The sequence below is a fragment of the Rattus norvegicus genome, chromosome X (genome assembly GCF_021556685.1).
Source record: "Rattus norvegicus strain SHRSP/BbbUtx chromosome X, alternate assembly SHRSP_T2T, whole genome shotgun sequence".
Lineage (NCBI taxonomy): Eukaryota > Metazoa > Chordata > Mammalia > Rodentia > Muridae > Rattus > Rattus norvegicus.
Window position 1 is genome coordinate 66,444,542 of NC_141554.1, and position 24,976 is coordinate 66,469,517.

Consider the following 24,976-nt stretch of genomic DNA (forward strand, 5'->3'; position numbering starts at 1 on the left):
GTTGTTCCCGCTCTCACCTCCTGCATGCTGGGATTACAGGGGCACATCACCAGGACCAACAGAGTTAGAATACTGCTTAATGAACAACATTTAAAATTGCTTGGTTGAAAAGAAAACATGTCACAGCGAAGCTCGTAAAGTGGCCAACACCAGACATCAGCAAGACTGTCTGCAAACTGCTAATAAAACAAGCTTGGACTTCTCCTGATAACTGATTATGTCCACCTAGTTTGAAGTATTCTACCATATTTAATTAACTAATTAATCACTGTCAGTGGCTGATAACTTCTCAAGTTCATTAAAATTTCACATGTCCCCGTTTTCAAGCCAGGAGGTACTGATATCTCTAATCAGTGTAACAGGAACTGGAGTTAAAAGTTATCTTGTCACCCAGAACAGCAAACAAAAGTCCTGCATTGATTAAATAGTTAATGGCGCTTTCCTGCTGTCAATATTGGTTCCTTCTGTTTGCTAACATATAGATTATGAAGGACATTATCTTTAAAGTCAATGTTTAAGCATCTGGACAACCGGGAAAGGCGGCAGAATAAACGTATGTTTGTATAAGTGTTCTCTCCCTCCTGGCCAGCACACATGTCTGAAAAATAAGCAAAAAGTCATCTATGATGAAATTAATAAAAGCCAGAATCCCATACCATGGACTCCAGGAGTGTGCCTGACACATTAAGCAAAAGATACACAAATCCATTCTGGAAAAAGAATGATTTCAGAGATCATAAATTTAGACCAAAAGGCTTAGTCCTCAAAGAAATATGGCATCAGAGAGTAATAACATAATGAGCCAAGAGAAGTAATTACAAAATAAGGTCATGACACAGTGAAAGGCACAAGGCCTAGGAGAAACAGGAGGGAAAACCAGTTGGTGAAGTGGGGGGAAAGACTCAAGGTGGAAAAATCACCCACAAAGGAAGACATGGAGATGGAAACCATGAAGGGGAGAAGTGTGAAAGACTGATAATACAACTCGGATAGCAGTGCAAAATGATCCAAAATGTAATAAGGCCTGATATGAGACTAGCTAAGGCTTACTGTGTGCCAGGAAAGGCTGTCAGGCAACTGCCAACTAAAATGAAATTACAAAATACCAAGAACAAACATGAGACCATGCCAAGCAAGCAGGTTGTCTCCAAAACCAAAGGAAAAGCATCCGTCTGTACTCATGGACCTCAGAGCCCAGCTACAGACCATAAAATCACCAAAGATCCAAGGCTCTGACAGCTTGCCCGGCTGTTAGAAGTAATGGCAAAAGAAAGAACGTGCAAGAGCATGTAATCGAAGCTGTAACTGAGTCTACCCAAACACAAACCCATCAACTTCCAAATGTACAAGTTTATACAAAAAGGCTGGCAACAAGCACTGAACTCATTCAAATATAAACTCGAGTCATGACCCACACTCGTGTAAAGTTCTGTTTCATGAGGCAAAAGCTGCCTGGTCCACTTGTCTCCTCTAAATAAGCCAGAATGGAAAAACACCAAAGAAAATCGTTCCTGAGTTAACGGTCTTGCATACAGAAAACTTTACACTTTGAGATTATCCTTGAGGACTAATATGCCCAAGAAATTCCTCTTAAGAGATCATCCTAAGCACTTGACATATTGTTCAGAGCACTGGTCCAGGAACAGGAAGACCCAAGCCACAGAACACAGTTCTGCTACTCCATGGCTCCTCAGCAAGCCACTTAACTGCTTTGGAATTCACATGAAAAATAAAAGCTACTTTGCACAGTCCACCTCCTGGCATTGTAAGGATCACATGGGGTGCTGAATGTTGAGTTCTTTGGAAACCCTAAGGAAGCTGTAAAACCGTGTCACAAGATAGAAAGAAGCCCTTGTATAATGAATCTGAAACCAGATATTCATAGACAAAGAATCAGATGGCTCTGGGAGATCCATTTCTGATTCCTGTCACTTCTCCACATTTTTTAAAGCTATCTCTTAGCACTATAAAAAGAAATTCAGTACTGCTACAGCTCTTGAAGTGAATCATTACCAATTTCAAGTCAGGAATATCTGAAGAACTCAGAAAGATGTTTCCATACCAGCAATTGTAAATTAGTTTTCACCCTTTGACAGAACACATACATATTAAGTACCTACTGTGTGCCAGGTACTGTTTCAAATAGTACACACGGCTCCCAAAATACTTAAGATAGAGGGGAACTATAAACAGAAGGGCATTACAGAGAAATGGAGAAGAATTCAGCTGAAAGGTAGTCAATATCAATTTGTAATATATGTAGAAATTCATAAAGAGCTCAAAGCTCATGTGATGCCAGCAGAGACGACACATAAGTTAGTCAAGGGGAGAATAAACATTGAGAATGCAGGATGTTCCTGAAACCCTATGACTGCTTTGGGGCTGAGGTTAAATTATTGATGACACGAAGACAGGAATGGCTGGAATGCATCAGGCTTAGATGGACATGAGTTAAGCCCAAGAATATTAGAGAAGGACTGTAGATTAAATCCTTAAGACCTTTAAACAGAAGCTGGCTTTTCAAAAGGACAAAGAATATAACAAGGTTTTTCTACACCATGCCCAACCCTTCTGTGGCATCTGTTGTGGAAGAATGGCAATCAATCGGCAATCCTTAAACAATAAAAACGGTGCTGAAGCCAGGCAACAAATGCCATAATATGAATCTGTTGTCTCCTTTGTCCCATAGTCAAACTTGCAATGTAAAGGAAGATGGCTGGGAACTGAAACTCAGGAAGATATGGACATACCATCTAGTATTTACAAGGTATCCAAGGTCTTTAAATTGTAAGTATTTTCACAGCTTTTCCATCATAGGAAATGGTCACAGAGCTTAACCTTCATTCAAGACACCGACTTAGACGACTTAGACTTGTGACCCATGAGTCTCTCCTTGAAGTTTATCAACATTTTTTTTGGTTTGGCTCATTATGTGCCAGCTTTGCACTGAGGTCTTTAGAAAGAGCCACCAGGGACTGAGGTAATACAAGGAAATGGAAGAAAATCAGATGCTGTGTGATTCAAAGACACCTACAACTGAGCCAGGTGTGGCTAAGTCAGTGCAAACTCCAAGGCAAAAGCCTTCACTGTGGAGGCCGTGGGTAGGGGGACTACATTGCTGTGGCAGTAAAGATAAAGGAGTAATGATAAACACACGTTCAAACTTTCCTGAGAAGAGTCTTGGTACACAGCCCAGGCTATGATCATGATCCTCCTGTCTCAACACCTGGAGAACTGAGATCGCAGGTATGTGCTACCACCTGGCTACAAACTAAATCTAGGTTCAACATTGAGAAACTGGACATAAACATTCATGCATGTAGTAAATGATACCAATAGTTAGCGTGGATGACATACATATATGGGGAAAATAGAGCAAAGAGAGAAACACACAGCAGGGAGCTGATAAGCTAGGTTTGAATCCAGACTCTCAGACAGCCTCTAGTATTAGGGATAAATATCACAGCAGGTCTCTTCTCTTACCAGAAGACCTCTGCTAACAACTTTTAACAAAAGCAATTATAAAAATCAGATTGAAAGCCAGATGGTAGTGGAGCATGAATTTAATCCCAGCAGTCAGGAGGCAGAAGCCTCTGTGTTCAAGGCCAACCTGGTCTACAGAGTGAGTTACAGGACAGCCAGGGCTACACAGACAAAACAAATGAAGAAAAAGTCAGACTGAGTGGATAGTTCTAAAACTGGTGAAAAGTGATGACGATGAAAATTAAGGTTTATAACATTTTTGAAAATAATGGGACAATCTCTGTTACAGCGATTCGAGTCCATGACACAGGGACTTGTAGTTCCTAAGATGACTACAAGAGAAATTTCACATGGCAAACGAACATGGCGGAGCTTTCATGGGAACATGAGCTGCACTGCCCTCGTTTTTTACAAGGCTGAACAGGTTAGCAGGTGCGTTTTCACTTCAAATCTTTCAATCCAAGGTGTTAAGTGAGAAATTCCAAGACAACGTTTAGAGTGCTTTAATCAATGGAAGAGAAGTAAGCCAATGAATGGTAAAGTAAAATTCATACAGATGAATAGGTTCTAACACCCAAGTACCACACCTCCCAATGAGAATCCGGTCAGACGGAAGGGGGCAAAGGTCCAAATCAAGAATGAAGGGAGATGTCTATGGGACAGGAAGAACCCTGGGACTGAATTGTCAAGATGAGCTCCACTGATGCCTCCCACTTTTAGATTCCTCAAGCCCTAGCTGGGAATTTGGTCATAAACAGCAACAGTAGGACCTGCTGGATCTGGAATGAGGAAGGAGCTCAGAATCCTGGGAAGACTTCAGACACTAAACTCCATAACAAGATACAGAGTATAGGGTACAAGAGCGCTAGGAGGCTCTGTGCTGTGTTGTGATGGGTGCTAATGATGCCACAGCATGAAAAATTGCTCAAGCTACACCTCTAGTGGAAGATACAATGGGACTAACTATAGGGAGGGCTCCATGGACATACTCAGCCAATATACAGGAAGCAACTAAGCATTGGGAATAACAATAGTGCCACGGTTAAGAGTTGGTAGAAATACGGGTCTCTGGTTGACTTGCAGAAGGTAATCTTTCTTCAGAGATGACCACAGCACTCAGTTTTCTAGAAAGTTTTATTACTCTTGATCTTGTCCCTATAAAGAAAAGAATCCAGAGAGCTCATGAGTATAGTCTCCTTTATTTTAACCAAAACTTGACATTTACAGTAATAATTCTAAAACCTTTGCCTTAACTCAGAATCATTTTCTATAGCTACTACAGAAAAAGTAGCATTCTATTATTTATGTAAACTTTACAACAGTTTTTTACTCTCAATTAAGAACCAGAAGTCAGGTGTGGTGGCATATGCCTTTAATCCCAGCATGCAGGAGGCAGAGACAGCTGGATCTTTGTTGAGTTAGAGGCCATCCTGGAATAACATAGTGAGATTCAGACAGCCAGGAATACATAGAGAAACCATATTTCAAAACACAAAAGAAAAACTTCCTTCGAACTATAAAGTGGCTACTAATGCATATGGGCTTTCTTCTTTGCCTGACAAAGTCCCAGTTTGGAACAGTGGTAAGAGTTGTAAACGTTGACTATACCCCAACAACTTAGCTGTGTGCTTCAAAAGAGCAAACTGTGTGCTATGAGAATCATATCTCAATAAAACCGATGCTTTAAAAACTAGCTAAAGAATCCATCTTTTACACCTCCTTACATACAAGCCCCGACTCTGTCCCATTTGTGTGCCTTTCCTGAATCATTCCCCAGGCATTCAACTGTTATTCTATTTATAGAACTTAACAATTTTAAATTGCCAATCTAACTACTTGAGGGTTTGATTTTTGTGAAATTTGTTTGAAAACAACATGCTGGAAATGAGGACTGATCTTTAATTAGCATCCAATACATTAAGCTGTTTACTATGGGTCTCGCTATGTAACTCTACTTGTCCTGGAACTTGCTAAGTAGAGCAGGGTAGCCTAAAAGTCACAGATCCATCTGCCTCTGACTCCCACTGATATCCAACAAGATATTTGGCTTACATACAGACTGAAAATGGGATTGGAGTAAACTGATCTGATACAGGCTTTCAAGCTAATCTGCTTACCACTGGCTGAGAATGGTGTGTGTGTGTGTGTGTGTGTGTGTGTGTGTGTGTGTCTGTCTGTCTGTCTGTCTGTCTGTCTGTCTGTCTCCTCAGGAGAAAGAGACACAATCAAGCCTTGTGTAGCTGGTCAGAGCACATCTCTTCCTTGGGAAAAAATATTCACCCACTGTGGGGACAGCAGGGATAACTCTCCTGATACTATCATATGACTGAGGGTGAATGACTTAATCCCTTTAAATTTCCTGTTCTGAGATGAGCTGCATGGAGATCCACCATGTATTTCTACAGGAATGATTAAACAGCAGCACTGATACCTTTTACTCTTTATGCCACTCATTAGAAAACACCAGCATTTACTATAATGGTATAAAATTGCAAGGGCATATTAAGGATATTTGCCCATAAATGTTTCTGTTCCGTTCTGTTAAAAGATTTTAAGAATCAAGGTGTATATGTTAAGAAGTATATAAAAAACTGTATATACATAGAAAAATATATATGTATATAAGAAAAACATTACAGAGAAATAATCAATGTTAAAATAGAATGAAACTATTAATATGAACTTAGGTATATGCATATATACATGCATGTGCGTGTTCAGAACCTCTGTCCAAAAAGGGGGCTTAGAAGAGGTGTAATGAGCAGCCCTACCCTATAAGATTAGGCTCTCAAATATCAGTTAAAAAGAAATCTAAAACGACTGAGTCCAGGATAGGAGCACAGAAGATGACCTTTGGAGGATGGATATGCATTTTTAAAGTAGGACAACTTTAAAAATTAACACACCTTGGTCAGTGGAATGCAGAAAATCAAGTTCAAAACAACTCCCACTATCTAAAAGTGTGCCATTTTAAGCAACAAAAAGGACAGTGACAGCCACATCCAATAACATGAATGGATTTCACAGTGGGCAAAGATGACAAGGGGACATATTTACATGTGGTTTTGTTCTATGTTTCACAAACTACCTCCAGTGATGGTCAGAAAACATCTTCTATGGTAGAGAAAAGAGGACAACAATATGGCTAGAAATGAGTCTTCCAGGGTATCAGAAATAGAGATGTAAAAGTGTGTCGATCCAGAGACTTAAGATTTGTAGACATTCCTACTATATATTATGTACTTCAATAAAAAAGTGCTGAGTGAGTATAATGTATAAAATAATAAAACACTTTTAAATCTACAATGCTCAAAAACACAAGGCAAGAAACTTATGTCCCATCCTTTAAGGCAGAGGTTCTCAAGCCATGGGTTACAACCCCCAGGGTATTAAATGACCCTTTCACAGGGGTCACCTAAGATCATCAAAAAACACAGATATTTATGTTTCATAAAACTAGCAAAATACAGTTATGAAATATAAACAAATGTCATTTTACAGGTTGAGGTCACCAAACACGAGGAACTATATTAAAGGGTTACAGAACTAGGAAAGTTGAGAACCACTGCCTTAGAGGGACCAGCCATCACCTAAATTATGAGCCACTCATAGCATCATCACTAATGGACCAAGCAGAAATCACGACTCTAAACATATAATTTTGCAAGAGTACTGAGAGAGTATTCCAGAAAAAAAATACAAAAAAGCTCCACTGAGAGCCTTTGTAACAACATCTTAATTCTACCAAACATGGTAATAAGGAATAAACTAAATGATGTTTCAGAAAAAAAAAAAACTAAACAAATCAAGGTGGGGATGTTTTCTGACATGGTCTTCAATCACAGCACTTTCTATATTGAAAGCAACTTGAGAGATGGCTCAGCAGTTAAGAGGACTGACAGCTCTTCCAGAGGTCCTGAGTTCAATGGTGGCTCACGACCATCTGTAATGAGATCTGATGCCCTCTTCTGGTGTGTCTGAAGACAGCTACATTCTACTAATATATAGTAAATAAAGAAATCTTAAAAAAAAAAAAGAAAGTGACCTCAAGATTCTCCTTTTTAAAGACTGAATAATGTTTCACTGTGTGAATTAACTTCAATTTGATTAATTTTAGCTTCACTTTCAGTTTTAACCCACAAAAATTCTCACCATATTTCGGTCGATTTCTAAGACTGCCAATAAACTGAAAACTTATTGTTTTTAAAACAACATTCACAGTAGAATAAGCCCTTCTTCACTGTCAATACCTCGGAAGTGCAAGGATTCCTAGGACCTAGGGAATTCCATTTAAATGATGATTCTAGCTACCCAATTCTTGTTCTCCTTTTCAGCATAAAAGTCTTTCTCCAAGCGTTCTTTTTGCTAAGGATCACTTTGCTTTTCCAATGATAAAACCACAGAGAATGTGTGGTGTAAAATACTGTTCAATTGTCTGCCTGGTACTTTCTGGAGACAAATCAGATATTTTATAATGGAAATCGAAGTGGTTTCTTACTGTTTAGCCTTGTATTTTGATGCATCCCTTGGTTCGCTGCTGGGATTGCTCCAGTCATCAGCTTCAGGAGTGGTCTTGTAATGGCGCCATGCAGACTTATTGAAAACTGGCAGCCTCTCAAAGGATTCACTTGAAAGGGCCTATTACAAAAAATACATACACCAAGGATCTAGTAACTATTTTTCTTACATGAAACTCATGAATTTTACTCCTTTAAACACTAGTAGTCATATGTTTATTTTTGAAATATTAACATTTATTTTATAGATTTACTTAGACTAACCAGGAAAAATATCCTGAACCTTTTGTAAATGAGTGAAATCATTTGCTCACTTGCTCAAAATCAATACTGAAACAATATGACAGGAACAAAATATATTGTAGTTCAGTTAATACTGCTTTGAGATACTCAATACTGTTGACAGTATGTGTTAAGATCAATCATTTGTTCAAGAGGCATTTGCTGCCCAAAAAAAGAGCCCAAGAAGAAATAAAGTCTTCTTCATAAGACTTATAAACATTTGCCATCAAGTGACATTAAACAACACATCTCTTATAGGCTGGGAATGTAGCTCAGTGGTAGAGAGCAAGCCTAGGAACACGCAGGAGGCTCTGGGCTTCATCTTCAACGCCAAAGCAAGCAAGCAAACTCCATCATTGAGATATACATCAAAATGCCTAGTCTAACTATGATCTCACTTCCAGTAATCAACTGTGCTCAGATAAAAAGAATGAGCCAGTTCTACATGACTCAATGTGGAAAGTTCTGCGGGAAACATTCCAAACTTAGGAAACAAAACTAAGCTGCTGAAATGTCGTCTCTCACATTAGATTTCAAATCTATTTTATAAGTGCAGAATGAACTCTATCAGATTTTTGATGTTGTTAAGTTTTTGAGACAGGGACTCACTATGTATCCCTGGCTAGCCTGGAACTTTCTACACAGACCAGGCTAGCCTGCCTCTGTCTTCCAAGTGCTGAGCTTAAGGGTGTGCGCTGGCATGCTCAGCTCCTATATTAGATTTCTGTTTGTTTGTTTTGCCTTTGTGATACTAGGAATGGAACCCAAAGCCTTGCATATGTTAGGCACGATCTATATGACTGAGTTACATCCCTAGCCCCTATAAATATAGAATCAACTCTAGGAGGATCCATAAGAAACAAAACCCAGTACCTCTTGAAGAGAAGTATGGCTTAGTGCCAGCACTGAAAACATTTAATTTTCCTTCTGAAGCGTTTAAATGTTACTGTATGCCTCTATTACCTATTAAAATAATATACCAAGATTCTAGAATTCAGAAATAAAGTCTAACACCAACAAATGAGAAAAACTGAGTTATACAGACCTTAGTTACTAGATAAACATTTTAAATGGATATTATGATTTTATTGATTTAAAAATTAATGTACATGGTCCCATTAAGGATGGATATATAGGGGTTGGGGATTTAGCTCAGTGGTAGAGCGCTTGCCTAGCAAGCGCAAGGCCCTGGGTTCGGTCCCCAACTCCGAAAAAAAGAAAAAGAAAAAAAAAAGGATGGAGATATATATATATATATATATATATATATATATATATATATATATGGATGGCGTGTTTTTTGCTGATTCCCCTCCCCTCCAGATCTTCTCTTCCATCCCCACATCTGTCCCCCTGTATATCCTCCTTTTCAACTCTAGTAGTTTCTGCTTTTACGTGCTATTCTCCCATCTTTCTCCTCTATACGCTAAAATCTTTCTTTTATCTCATGGAACTCTATATAGTTTTGTGACCTGTCTTGATGCTCATTTCCACATATGTTCATATATACACAAATTAAAAGCTAAGGTCTGACCCCCCCCACCTCTGTCAAACCTGAGGATCCTGAACCATACAGACAAGCTTCCCTTCTCCACCTGTCTCCGCTGAGCCCTCTGAGACACCCAAGCTGCCCTGAACAGGCTACTAAACCCAGCGGACCTCCATTCTTCTGTACACCTTCACCATACCTGTGAACCATACGGACTTGCTGATCCAGAACCAGGCAGCCCAACAATACCCATCAGAGGCCTGCCACACAAGGACTAATTTTTGTACCTACTATGACCATCCAGGGACCAAAATTATCCAGATGGCTACAGGCCCTCGACAGAACACAATTAACAAAAGCCAGGGCAATATGACACCTCCAAAGCACAGCTATCCTACTACAGCAACCCTGGATATCCTACCACAACCAAAGCACAAGAAATGACCTTACATCCAATCATATAAAGACAATACAGGCCTTCAAAGAGGGAACAAATAAATCCCTTAAGGAAATACAGGAAAATACAATAAAAAGATAGAAGTCTTTAAAGAAACAAATAAATTCCTTAAAGACATACAGGAAAACACAATTAAACAGATGAAGGAAATAAATATAACTGGGAAAGACCTGAAAGTGGAAATAGAAGTAATAAAGAAAACACAAACCAAGGGAACCCTGGAGAACCTAGGTAAGCGAATAGGAACTACAGGTGCAAGCATCACCGACAGAATACAAGAGATGGAAGAGAGAATCTCAGGTGTGGAAGATACAATAGAAGAAACTGATATATCAGCCAAGGAAAATGTTAAAGCTAAAAAAGTCCTGACACAAAACATCAGGGAAATCTGGGACACTATGAAAAGACCTAACTTAAGAATAAAAGTAGTAGAAGGTTAAGAGTCCCAGATCCAAGGGCCAGAAAATATTCTCAACAAAATCATAAAAGAAAATGTTCCCAACCTAGAGAAAGAGATGCCTATAAACATACAAGGAGCTTACAGAACACCAGTCAGACTGGACCAGAAAAGAAAATCCTCCTTGCACATAATAATTAAAACAGACTATTATGTTTTCTATAGGACAAAGAAAAAATATTAAAAGCTACAAGGGAAAGAGGCCAGGTAACATACAAAGGAAGACCTATTAGAATTACACCTGATTTCTCAACAGAGACTCTAAAAGGTAGAAGAACCTGGTTAAATACCATGTAACCTCTAAAAAAAATAAAAACCACCAACCTAGACTACTATACACAACAAAATTCTAAATATTCATAGATGGAGAAAACAAGATATTTCAAGACAAATCCAAATTCAAACAATATCTATCCACAAATCCAGCCCCACAGAAAATACAAGAAGGAAAACTCCAACCCAAGAAGGATAACTACATCCAAGAAATACAAGAAATAAGTAATTACCTACCAGGAAAAACAAGGGAAGCATGTGTGCGAGCATCCCCACCCCCACACCTGCAAAACATGGCACCAAAAAAACAATAACAGGAAATAACAACCACTGGTCATTAATATCTCTCAACACCAATGGAGTCAATTTCCCAATAAAAAGACACAGGCTAACAGAAAACAGAATGGATGCAAAAATAGGATCCATCATCCTGCTGCATACAAGATACACACTTCAACAATACAGGTAGGCATTACCCCAGAATAAAAGGTTGGAAAAAAAGTTTTCTAAGCAAACAAGCTGGAGTAGCCATTCTAATATAGAATAAAATACACTTTCAACCAAAATTAATCAAAATAGACAGGGAAGGACACTTCATACTCAAAGAACCCCACACATTAATATTGGGAAACTAGACTTCAACACCCAACTCTCACCAACTGACAGGTCATCTAGACAAAACCTAAACAGAGAAATAATGAAACTAACAGAAGTTATGAAGCAAATGGACCTAACAGACATCTATAGACTATTTCACCCAGACACAAAATAATATACCTTCTTCTCAGCACCTCATGGATCCTTCTCCAAAATTGACCATATAGTTTGTCACAAAACAGGCCTCAACAGATACGAGAAGATTGAAATAATGCCTTGTATCTTATCAGACCACTATATATTAAAGATGGACTTCAACAACAGCAGAAATACCAGAAAGCTTTCAGACTCATGGAAACTGAACAACTCTCTACTCAGTGATCTCTGGGTCAGGGAAGAATTAAAGAAATTAAAGACTTTCTAGAACTTAATGACAATGAAGGCACAACATACCCAAATTTATGGGACACAATGAAAGCAGTGCTAAGAGGAAAGCGCCTCTATAAAGAGATTAGAAAGTTCTCATACCAATTTAAAAGCACACCTGAAAGCTCTAGAGGAAAAAAAAGAAGCAAGCACACCAAAAAGAGTAGAAGGCAGGAAATAATCAAAATTATGGCTAAAATCAATCACTTAGAAACAAAGAAAACAATACAAAGAATCAACTAAACCAAGACTTGGTTCTTAAGAGAAAATCAACAAGAGACAAACCCTTAGTCAAACTAAACAAAAAGCAGAGAGACAGTATCCAAATAAACAAAATCAGAAATGAAAAGGGAGACACAACAACAGACACTGAGGAAACTCAAAGTATCATTAGGTCTTATTTCAAAAGCCTCTACTCCACAAAATTTGGAAATCTTAATGAGATGAACAATTTTCTAGACAGGTTCCATTTACCAAAGTTAAATAAAGATAAGGTAAATTGTTTATACAGCCTAAAGAAATGAAAGCATCAAAAGTTTCACACCAAAAAAAGATGGTTTTGGTATAGAATTCTACTAGACTTTCAAAGAAGAGCCAATATTCCTCAAACTATTCCACAAAACAGAAACAGAAGGAATACTACCAAACTTATTCTATGAGGCCATACTATATCTGATAACTATATCACACAAAGACTCAGACTGAAAGAGAACTTCAGACCAATTTCCCTTGAGAACATTGATACAAAAACTTTCTTGGTATAACTCTAACTGAACAAGTGAAAGATCCATATGACAAGACCAAGCCTCTGAAGAAAGGAACTGAAGATCTCAGAAGTTGGAAAGATCTCCCATGCTCATGGATTGGCAGGATTAATATAGTAAAAATGGCCATTTTATCAAAAGCAATTTACAGATTCAATGCAATTCCCATTAAATTCCAACACAATTCTTCATAGCGTTAGAAAGAACAATTTGCAAATTTATTTGGAATAACAAAAAACCCAAGATAGCGAAAACTGTCCTCAACAATAAAAGAACTTCTGGGGGAATAACTGTCCCTGAACTCAAGCAGTATTACAGAGCAATAGTGATAAAAAAAACTGCATGGTACTGGTACAGAGACAGACAGATAGACCAGTGGAATAGAATTGAAGACCCAAGAATGAACCTACTCACCTATGGTCAGTTGATCCTTGACAAAGGAGCTAAAACCATACAGTGGAAAAAAGAGAGCATTTTCAATGTGCTGATTCGACTGCGGTCAGCATGTAGAAGAAAATCGATCCATTCTTATCTCCTTGTACAAAGATTTGGTCCAAGTGGATCAAGGACCTCGACATAAAACTAGACACACTCAAACTAATAGAACAAAAAGTGGGGAAGAGCCTCAAACACATGGGCACTGGGGAAAATTTCCTGAACAGAACACTAATGGCTCAGGCTCTAAGATTGATAAGGATTGATAAATGTGACCCCATGAAACTGTAAAGCTTCTATATGGTAAAGGACACTGTCAATAGGACAAAACAGCAGCCTACAAATTGGGAAAGGATCTTCACCAACCCGACATCTGACAGAGAGATAATATCCAAAAAATACAATAAACTCAAGAAGTTAGATTCCAATAAAGAGAGAATTCTCAACAGAGGAATCTCAAATAACCAAGAAGCATTTAAAGAATTGTCCAAAGGCCTTCGTCATCAGAGAAATGCAAATGGAAACAGCTGTGAGAGTCCATCTTATACCTGTCAGAAAGGCTAAGATCAAAACTCCAGTGACATCACCTACTGATAAGGATGGAGAAGTAAGGAAACACTCTTCCACTGCTGGTTGGAATGCAAACTTGTACAACCACTTTGGAAACCAATTTGGTAGTTACTCCGTAAACTGGGAATACTTCTACGTCAAGACTCAGCTATACAATTCCTGGATATATACATAAAAGATGCCCCACCATTCCACAAAGACACTTGCTCAACTATGTTCATAGGAGCTTTCTTTGTAATAGCCAGGAACCAGAAACCACCTAGATGTCTCTCAACTGAAGAATGGATAAAGAAAATGTGGTACACCTACAAAATGGGATACTACTCAGCTATTAAAAGCAAAGACATCATGAATTTTGCAGGCAAATGGATGGAACTTCATCAAATGGAAGGAACTATCATCCTGAGTGAGGTAACTCAGACCCAAAAGGACATGCATGGCATGTACTCATTTATAAGTGGATATTAACCATAAAGTACAGGATAAACACTTCACAGACCCAAAGAAGCTAAACAAGAAGGAAACACAAGCAAAGATGCTTGAATCTCACTTAGAAGGGGGAATAAAATAGTCAGAAGAGGCAGATGGAGGGAGAGGGAATGGGGAGGGGAATGGAGGTTTCAGGATCAGTTGTGGGGAGGAACAGGAGTGATGGCCAGATGGCCATGAGAATGAATGGTAATCTGCAACTGGCATGGGTTGGGGGAGGTTAGGGTGCATATAGAATAAGTGCCAGAGACTTTGCATAGGGGAGGCTCCTCAGAATTAATTAGGGTAACCTTACCTGAGATTCACAGCAGTGGGGAGGTAGAACCTGAAGAGACCACTTCCTAAAGCCAGGCAGGAACCTCAGTAAGGGATAGGGGCACCCACCTAACCACAAAACTTTTGACCTAAAATTCACACTGCCTACAAGAAATGCAGGCATGGGGGATGGAACAGAGACTGAAGGAAAGACCAACTAATAACCGGCCCAAGTACATACCCATCCCATGGGCAAGCACCAATCTCTGACACTATTAATGATGCTCTATTATACTTGCAGACAGGAGTATAGAATGGCTGTCTTTGAGCGGTTCCACTCACCAACTGACTCAGACAGGGGCAGACACCCACAGCTAGTGCACAGAACTTGTGGGGACTCTTATAGAAGACTAGAGGGAAGGATTTCAGGTCCCAAAGGGGACAGGAACTTCACAGGAAGACCAACAGAGTCAAGTAACCTGGATTCCTGGGGCTCTGAGACTGAACCAACAACCAAAGAGCATACACAGCCTAGACCTAGGTCTCACCACACATACGTAGCAGATGTACAGCTCTGTCTTCATGTGGGTCCCAAACAACTGGAGCAGGGGCTATCCCAAAAGCTACTGTCTACCTGTAGGGTATGTTCTTCTAGCTGGGTTGCCTTGTCTGCCCTCAGCTGGAGAAGATGTGTGTAGCCCTGCAGAGAGCTGATGTACTTGGTGGGAGGAAACCCGGGGGGGCTCCACCCTTTCAGAGGAGAAAGGGAAGAGGTGACTGGGACACAGGGGTGAGTGAATTTAAGAAAAAGCTAAGATCTGCATGAGAGCAAGCATTGGTATTTGTCTGATCCTGGACTACCTCATTTGATTCAAGATCTATAGATAATTTTATATAAGCATATTATCATTACTGAAGTCTTACAACTTAAGAAAATAAAGCAAAAGACAAGAAGACTTTAGATTATTGGTAGTCTATCTCCCTTTAAACTGGGTTTTTCAGTGGACATATAATTTTGAAAAACTAGATTTATGGTTGTAAAAATAAAAAGTTTAACTTTATATTTCCATGCTTCCTATTTTGTTATGTCTGGTCATAAAATCAGGGTGAGGCATACTATGGTTTCATAAGTGTGATGTCAAGGTGAGAGAGGATACAGTGCTCTTCTTGACTGGTTATGGGTACTTCCAGTCTTATAAAGTCAAGAGGCCTTTACACTAACAGAAACAAAACATAGTACCTTCAAATAAATGACAGCATCGGTACCCACTCCTTCCATGGAATACAGTTTTAGATCTCCCTGAAAATATCTGGCATACAGTCGAGAAATTGGCAAGCCATAACCAAATCCAGCCTATTAAGAAAAGAAAATTAATAGAATGAGACCAGTACAAATGCTTCATAGGGGACCACTTACAGAAGATTAAAATGAATTCCTGATTTGAATTTAAATCAAATGAATTAGTAACTCAATGTTTATAATGCCACATCTATAGTCTATAACCAAAATTCCCTATTTCCCCCCTTCCAAAAAAAAAAAAAAAACAAAAACAAAAACAAAAAAACAAAAACCCAACAACAGAAAACAAAAAACACTTGTCAAGTTTAGACATAAGAAATCAACGGCCATTTTAAAATTATTTAGCATTTTAAAGTAAAATTTTAGCTATGTATGAGCATAAAACCAGGCTAACTTTTTTTGAGACAGTTTCATGTATCTAGGCTGGCCTTGAACTAACTCGTTATGTATCTAAGATTGACCTTGAGCTCCTGATCTTCTTGTGTCCACCTCCTAAGTACTGGGATTCCAGGCATAGAACCACCATGCCTGGTTTATGCAGTGCTGGGGATTAGAATCTAGAGCTTAAAGCACGCCAGGCAAAGACTCCACCAGCTGAACAATACCCTGAGTTCCAAGTGTTACTTTTTAAGTGTATACTTCTATCTGCAGATAAATGCAGCTCTCACCCCCTAAAAAGAGACTTCCTTTTGCAGCACAGACCATTATGGGAAGCTACACTGGTCACAATACAGAGAACAATTGCCCATAGTGTGTCTGTCCTCAGTTGACACACCTGTAACAAAATTCCTATACTTAAGGTTCAGGGAGCTTTCTTGGAAAGCTGGGCAGAAGGACTGTTGAGAGATCAGGATGCCTGCTGCAAGACAGTAGCTTTCTTTTTCTTAAAAAAAAAAGGGATATAAAATGGGAAGTGAAGGGGGAGTGAATAAATAGGAGGTAGATCTGTGGGGAGCAGTGGTGAGTGAATATGATCAAACTACAAAGTATATTGAATCAAATTCTCAAAGACTAAAAATAGTATATTAAAAAGCAAACATCCATCAAGTGGAATTTGATCTGATGACAACACAAAACCACATGCACTTTCAAGTTTCATTATCAGATTTCCCTCATGTCTGAAGTAAGAATTAATAGCATAGAAGTTGAAATTTTTTGCAAGACAGGGTCTCTCTGTGTAGCCCTGGCTGTCCTCAAATTCACAAAGATCCACCTGCCTTTGCATCCTGAGTGCTGGGATTAAAGGTGTGTACCAGTGCTAGGTTAATTTACCAATAACAAGACTAAACCACTGAAAAAGTTTCTTAGAGGTTCTTCCTAAGGATCTGGAAAAGTTACAGTATATTGATATAGTGAATGGGTATTTTTAGAAACAAATGAATACCTTCCTATATTTCAATGTTATCAAACTGACAGACAATAAATATTTTTTTAAAGATTTATTTATTTATTATATATAAGTACACTGTAGCTATCTTCAGACACACCAAAAGAGGGCATCAGATCTCATTACAGATGGTTGTGAGCCACCATGTGGTTGCTGGGAATTGAACTCAGGACCTCTGGAAGAGCAGTCAGTGCTCTTAACCACTCAGCCATTTCTCCAGCCCGACAATAAATATTTTTAAAGAGATATTTTTAAAGACAAGAATAAGACAATGGTACTAAAGTCTGTGGTTGGCCACAGGTGGTTATGGAGAGAGATGCTATCCAGTAAGTTTTAGCACTTTGGATTAAATCTGAACCAGTAATAGGGCCTTAAGGAAAGAGGGCCATAGTTGCATAGGCCTTTGACTCTGAAGTCTATATTTTTGTATGACTAAGCAGGTCATTCAACTTCTTTAAGACTTTTCTCACCATGAAATGGAAAGCTCACCTCTGAGTTGATAAAAATTTCATGATATAGTAAATGCCATGTCTATGCAGTATCTACCACGCAGTCAAACTTAGTAGTATGGTTCGATTTGCTGACAAACCGAAGACCTGAGGTCAATATCTGAGGTGCACATAATGAAGAAGTGATAATTGACCCCACAGAGTTGTCTTCTAACTGTCTAAAGTATGCGTTAACAGGCATAGTAGATACTCCCCCCCAAAAAAAGGAAATTTGGATATATGGAGATGAGGCTGAGCCGTGCTCTAAGTAATTTCCTACTGTGTAAAACAGTGGCTTTCAGGCTGTACCTCGTCGTGAAAAAGTATCATTTGGTTCTACTGCATAGATGTAGAGGCCGGCTGGATGGCTGCTTACCTTAGAGTGCACACAGACATCATGTGTCCAGTATCATGAGTAGGAGAGACTAGTACTTTTTACATTTCAATGTAAAAAGGTACCAGCTATCAACTAAGTAAACTGGGGGCATATAACTCCATGGGTATATTAAGATCATTTCAGATACTGGGGATATAGCTTGGTGGGCAGAGTGCCAGCTGAGCACACCAGAGATCCTCAATTTGATTCCCCAGCACCTCCTAAACTGAGGAGGCACACATCTGTTCTCCAAGCAGGAAGATCAAGAGTTCAAGGTCATCCATCGTAGCTTCAGCCAGCTATCAGCCTACCCAGATGACATCAGACTCTGTCTCAAAGCCACCACCACAGAATAGATCTTGTGCTGGTGAGATGGTGGAGTGGGTCAAAATACTTGGTTCAATCTTTGGACCAACAAAAAGGTAAAGAGACAGGATTCAACTTCATAAAACTGTGCATGTGCACACACGCATGCATACACACACACACACACACATACACTCACTCTCCTCTCACACAAATAGTTAAAATTGTTTAAATCTGTCATTAGGGCTAGAAAGATGGCTTAGCAGTTCAGTGCACTTGTTGCTCTTGCAGAAGACCCAGGTTCAGTTCCCAGCACCCATGTGATCACAGCCATGGGTAACTCCTGTTGCTCTCCACTGGGACTAGGCATGCAATGATGTGCAAACACACATACAGGCACACAAAATACTTATACATGTAAAACAGTTTAAAATTTGTTCAATAAAAATATATGAAGGAAGGCCCAGATTTGTAAAACTCTTAAGCCATTTGCAAAGGAAACTGTTTCTGGTCCTGCACAGCTGTGTACCCACTTTAAAGTTGAGGACAGTTTATTAAATGGGAGCGATGTGGAGGGAAGCATTTCTTCAAAAGCAGCCATAATAGCACACCAGAAAGCTCACTGACTGCTTTACCGTTCATTTACTTTGACCCCTTTTTCCTCATGGGAAGGCGGATAAATACCAGTCTCTTGGAGTCCTAAGTTCCACAGAGAAAAACATGGCAGAAAGAGCTACCCTCAGGATGCTCTTTGAAAAAGACATGCCACAGACAATCCATACTCTTTTAAACAACTGAGGAAGATGCAAATTTGTACCAGACCCCGGTCAAGGTAATACTATTCCAAATTGATCTTCTATGAATTTTCCTGAATCCTGTATAAATGACTTCCTCAGTTTTCCACATGCTGAGTTAACAAACTCTGCCTCAAATAACAATGTAAAGTGTTTGATTTTATTCATACAAATAAAATATAATCTTATGTGCTTATCAGTCAGGTAGGACTTTAAAATGAAACTTAATTTATACCCTGAGCCATTTTGCAGACTGATAGATACATTGCTGTGTTTAATAACAAAGGGTTCAATTGTTGTTTGTCAATTAGAAACACTCAGCAGGGGAAGAAAGTGTGGCCCAACCAGGAATAAATGCTACCATGGTAACCAGAGGCTTTTCTCACTGCCTGAATTAAGGCCCAAGGTTATTTCTAGAGCGCTACAGAGAGACCTCTGAAAATACATACATCATCTATATATTTTGTGCTTACATTATTCAATATGAAAATTCCAATGTTTTTATAATTAAATATTTTAATTATATAAACAAATTTGACAGTGGTGACCCAAAAGCTGTAGGTGACTCAGGCCTATAAGGGAGGGCAGCACTAAAATCTCTCCTACAAAGTTGAAGCCACACGTTCTACACCATCCCTTTGCTCACCCATGGGTAATGTCCAGCTCTCTGAGGGAGGTGCATAATGTAAGTGGCTCTCCAGCGGCAGTCTTACCACAGAGAAAAGCTTTTTCACACTGTATCTGGGAGTGAAACACTCAGCTTGGAGTGTTTCTTGGATAAATTAGAAAAACACTCTCAGTCCAAAAAACTCGCAGATTAAATAGCTAAGGCAGAAAGGTGCCTCTGCTCCCAACTATGCCAGAAACATCCTCATTTAGGCAAGGCTAGTACAACCACCTGAGGAGATGGGCAGTTCCTGTGCCGGTATTAAAGAACATTTCTTCTGCAGCCATTCGTTCGCCATGCTTACCAAGGGAGCAGCTCTTGTGGGCTCCAGGCTGGGACGAGGAGCAGTTGAGTACATGTAGTTAAAAAGACGGTCTATTTTTCGAAGTGGGACTCCACCACCTAGGTCACTTATCTGCAGTGCACAACATGTTAAAAATAAAAAGGGAATCAATCTGTGCCTAAGAAGGAGAGAGATCATTAAATAAAGTATATGCTTAGAAGGCTCTAAAATGAGTAAGGGCTTTGAACTCCCACTGAAAAGTGGTTCCTTTGGGGCCATCGTAAACAAAGAAGACAGAGTAGTACAGCAAAATTATTTGATAGGCTTGGGACTGAAGTCCTACTCATGAATATACAATGAAGTAACTTAAGCCAAAAATCCAGCACAATATAGTCATGTTTCTATAAATGACAGTGACACTCTGAGAAATGTGCCATTAGGCAGTCATCACAAAAATATCATAGAAGGTGCTTATACAGAACAAGACGAGAACAATGTCACTAGACAATAGCATCTTATGGTACCACCACTATATATGTATGTGGTCAGTTCATTGCTGAGGAAGCACTAATATGGAGCTTTACTTACAAATAACACTCAAGACGTGCCAGTTTCCTTTCTTTCCCTCTCGTACTATTAAATCAACTGATGATTAAAGTAAAAACGCAAAAGATTACCTTAATGGACAAGTCTTCTTTACCCAGAGTAACAAGAGTTTTAACAGCTGGGTAGCCTTCTTTTTTATCTTCATATAGTTCAACTGTTGCTCTCATCGAGTTCTAAAACAAGAAATCCTTTCTGAAAAACCATGCTGCTGACTTGCAAAGTATAATTGCATTAAAGGTACTGATTCTTTTTGGTGCTGCGGGTGGAACCTAGAGCCACACACAGGCTAAGCATTATCTACGCCACCGCTGCGCTACACCCCTAGCCCTGAAAACCACAATTTCAAAAAAGAAACAAGCACGAGATTACTTATATATGATAATTGCTTTGCATAGCTACTATTAATGAGATTTCTGTGTATTTTTTCCTCTATCTATAGATTCCTTTCAAGGAAAAATTTCCTGATGTTCTATTTTGCATTTAATTGTAGCCCCATCCCACATGTTAACTAGATTTCTGTCCTTTGCGGGGGGGAGGGTTTAGGGAATTGTTTTGTGTGAGGAGGAGAGTAGTCGGGACAGGGTCTTACTATGAAGATTGGGCTGGCCTTGACTTCATAGGGATACAGCTGTCTTTACCTGCCCACTGGTGGGATTAAAGGCATGTGCCATCATGCCAGGTGGCTTTAAGGTTTTAAAACTATTCATCTCAACCCAGAAGAATGTTTTTATCACATGTAATGTGGAGACAGAAGGTGGTTTGTGCATTTTAAATGCTATTTACCACTTGCATTTATGAAGCACCTATCCTTTAATATGTAGGCAGAAAAGCTGAAGGGATTCATATTTCTCATAAAAATTAATCACTGGACTGAAAAAAAGGGTAATATCCATCAGAAAGAAATTCTGGAAAGTTCTACCTAACAATGAGAGCTCCCACAACTGCATGCCCAGCCTAGTGTTATACCAGTAGGATATTCTTGGGAAGAAACCAGCATAACTGGTTCTTTAGGTGTTCAATTTAGTGTTTTATACATTAAAGGGATGAAATGTTAGCTCAAATACCCTGTACTTATAACACTGCTACTGGAAATATCACTGGTGACTAGGTAACAAAAGCAACAGCTTAGGCCATAGAGAGTCTCAGGACCGGACCGGACCGACTAATGCATTAGCACAGTTAATGCTCCAGAATCATAGCTATACAGAAACAGGGTTTTATTTTGGTCTGGTAATCACCAATAAAACCTCTGCTAGGTTTGAAAATCTAAAAAGCATCTCTAACCTCCTAACTGAAAGAAAAACAGTATGGATTTGATGTGAAGTCGCCAAAGTATAATTAAGTTTCGAAATCAATATGTACTAATATTCACAGAACTATACTGTACACAGCAATTTTTCATCTCACAGTGTACAGATTATAAAGCCCACAGGATATCAGAAATAGACTTTTTAAAATGGTTATGCAAAATCTTTTTCTTATGCTAATCTAATGAATCCATTATGCCCAGAATCAAAGCCATTTAAAATGAAGACTTCTTCCCATGTTTTAAAATTCCACTTACCTTGAACAACTCAAATAGCATGTGAAACAGATGTGACGGCACATAAACTACCTGAATAGGTTTGTTTGGTGCTTTGGCTGAAAACAGAGACAAAACCATCAATGAATAAGGACCTAAAGTAGGAGAAAGTCAAAAATGATGCTTCTATTCTATTTTCCAAGTACATCAAACAAATCTCCATAAAACACAAATAATACAGATTCCCACGCAGAACAACATAACTGAGCCAAGCTTCAGAATCAAGCAAACTGCAGCGACTAACTCCACTTCCTTCACTGCAGCTTTGTGACCTTGAGTAAATAGGCCAAGCTCTTTCAAACTTTGTTGAGCAAAACTGGAATGGTATCACCTGTGCCATGGTATTCTGAGTATCACACAAGGACCTACAAACATCACTTGGAATTTTTCAAATTAGGAGGCTAGATCTGCCATCAACCGCAGTAGTCATTTGTGAGAGGAGAGCCAAATGAAAGGGGTGGTAAATTTGGACTCAATAGCAGTACTGTTTGAATCTCAACTATTCACTGAAATCCTCATGTTAAAGGCTCGACTAGCTGCCAGATGCTAGGCTCCAGGGAAATGAATGAAACAAGAAGCCTCTGACACATGAATGTTTAATCCACGGACAGATTCATAATTTAACAACAATATTGAGAAATGGTAGAAAATATCAGGTGGGGCCTGGTTGGAGTAGGTTCTTGGAGCATGTCCTTGAGGAAGGTATCTTGACACTGGCCTGTTCCTTGTTCTTTCCTGGCTGCTGTGAGGGGAACAGCTTCATCTGCCACATTCTCCTGCTGCCATGACGGCTTGCCTTGCCTCAAGTCCAAAGCAATGGAACCCTTTCAAATTGTGAGCCTAAAGCAACCCTTATTACAGAGACAAAAGTAATTATCATGTGTTATATTATGATAAACAGGACATGGTGTAGACTAGACTATGAGGTTCATGAAACTTTTTACTACAATGAAACCTTTGAGTATCTATAGTATTCTCCTTGAACCAGGGATATTCTCAGGAACATCAAAGAAACTGAACCTCGTGCAAAGCACGAAGCACAGTATGTGGAAGAGAGACGCTCAGCAGGGAAAGCCCTTCTTCCTCAGGATATGCAATCAGTTCACAATTGAGAAACAAACTTGCTCAACTAGAATAGACACCTTATAACTTAGTATTGCCTCTAATAAAGTAATTAACAATAATATAAATTAGAGGTAATAATCATTGGTTCTAAGTAACTTATTATGAGCTTCTCTATTCACCATGAAATTGAATCTGTATGATAATCGATAGTAATCATGGAATAGGTGCTATCAGTTACAGATAAGCAAACAAGCTTTGGACAGCTGATATGACCATGGTAACAGAAGTGATGCTGAAATCGAACACGCAGTGCTGTTGGTTTGCATCTCATGTGTCACCAAAGGCCATATGTTAAAGACATGGTTGCCAGTCTACGGTACTAATAGGAGGTGTTAGAACCATGAGGAGGTAAAGCCTAGTGTGGAGAAGATAGGCCAGGGAAGGCATGCCTCCAAAAATCAATCTTGGTTGACTCCAGCTCTTTGTTTCTCTTGCTTCCTGGTTCTCCTGAGATAAACAACTTTAGCCCATCATGTACTCCCTGCCATGATGCTGCATCCTGCCACAGGTCCTACAGACATGTCCAACAGTTTGACACTGTAGCACCTACAAATATTAGGTGACTTAACCAACACACAGACACACATATACAAACACACACACACATACACACACACTAAATGTTTTAAGCAGTTTATGGTTTTGCATTGAGCTACACACATAGCTACTCTAAATTGTGGTCAGACTCACATCTGTAACAATGGAGCCAAACTATCAAGGATGTAAACCTCTAAAGCCATTTATTAAAGCAAATCTCTCCTCTTTTAGGGTGTTATCTCAGATATTTTATCATGGCAACATACTGTAGCGAATTGGCCTAAGAATATGTTTGGCACGTAGGGGGATCAGACCTAGAGCCTCGTGGACCTTAAAAAAGTACTCTACCAAGGAGTTATGCTTCCAGGTCCCAATTCCTTTGATGATATTTGAAATATTTAGTGATATATCTAAAAGGCTGACAATCTTCTAAAAACAGAAAGCCAAAGTCCTTTTACCCTTTCCCGTCTCTGCCCTCTGCATTTCTGCTCTAGTCTTTTAAAGGATATTTGCATTCTGTTCTGTAAATTTAATTAACCACTTGATCTGCTCCCTATAGACTCTGTGAAGAAAGTTAAAAATCAGTAACGCTGGTATGTAAGAACTGCAGAACAGCCACCAAAGTGCTATTTTCTTCCCCATGAGTAATGGCATGTTTCATGTGTTACTTGGAGGATACTTTTAGTCTTACAGTGAAATGGATTCTGTATAATCTTCCACCTTCTCATTATCACATCATCCCTTTTAGAAGGTATCGCATATAGTCTGGAGGTTTGAATCAGAAACATTCCCTAAAAGCTCATGCATTTGGACACTTGGTCCTCCACTGGCGACACTATTTACGGAGGCTATGGGATATTTAAGAGGTGAAGCTTTGCTGGAGAAGTATTTCATTTCCTGCTTGCTTTTATCCTTCTTGCTCAATCTCTTCCCCACGTGCTAATGAAAATGTGATCTGCCAGTTTCCTTCTCTTGCTGCCATGACATACCTTCCCCACCATGAAGGACACTATTCTTCTGGAACTATAAGC

General features: G+C 39.2%; 1 protein-coding gene across 1 annotated transcript in view; it reads right to left on the bottom strand.

The window, feature by feature from the left end:
- Positions 1-3,970: 3,970 nt before the first annotated feature.
- The window catches only part of Pdk3 (pyruvate dehydrogenase kinase 3), a 67,185-nt gene continuing 46,179 nt past the window's right edge, over positions 3,971-24,976 (bottom strand). The window contains 6 exon segments of the mRNA NM_001106581.2: positions 3,971-4,638; positions 7,982-8,121; positions 15,735-15,848; positions 20,117-20,227; positions 20,773-20,874; positions 22,266-22,342. Of these exon segments, the coding sequence (NP_001100051.1) occupies positions 4,608-4,638; positions 7,982-8,121; positions 15,735-15,848; positions 20,117-20,227; positions 20,773-20,874; positions 22,266-22,342 (575 nt within the window). The 3' untranslated portion in view covers positions 3,971-4,607.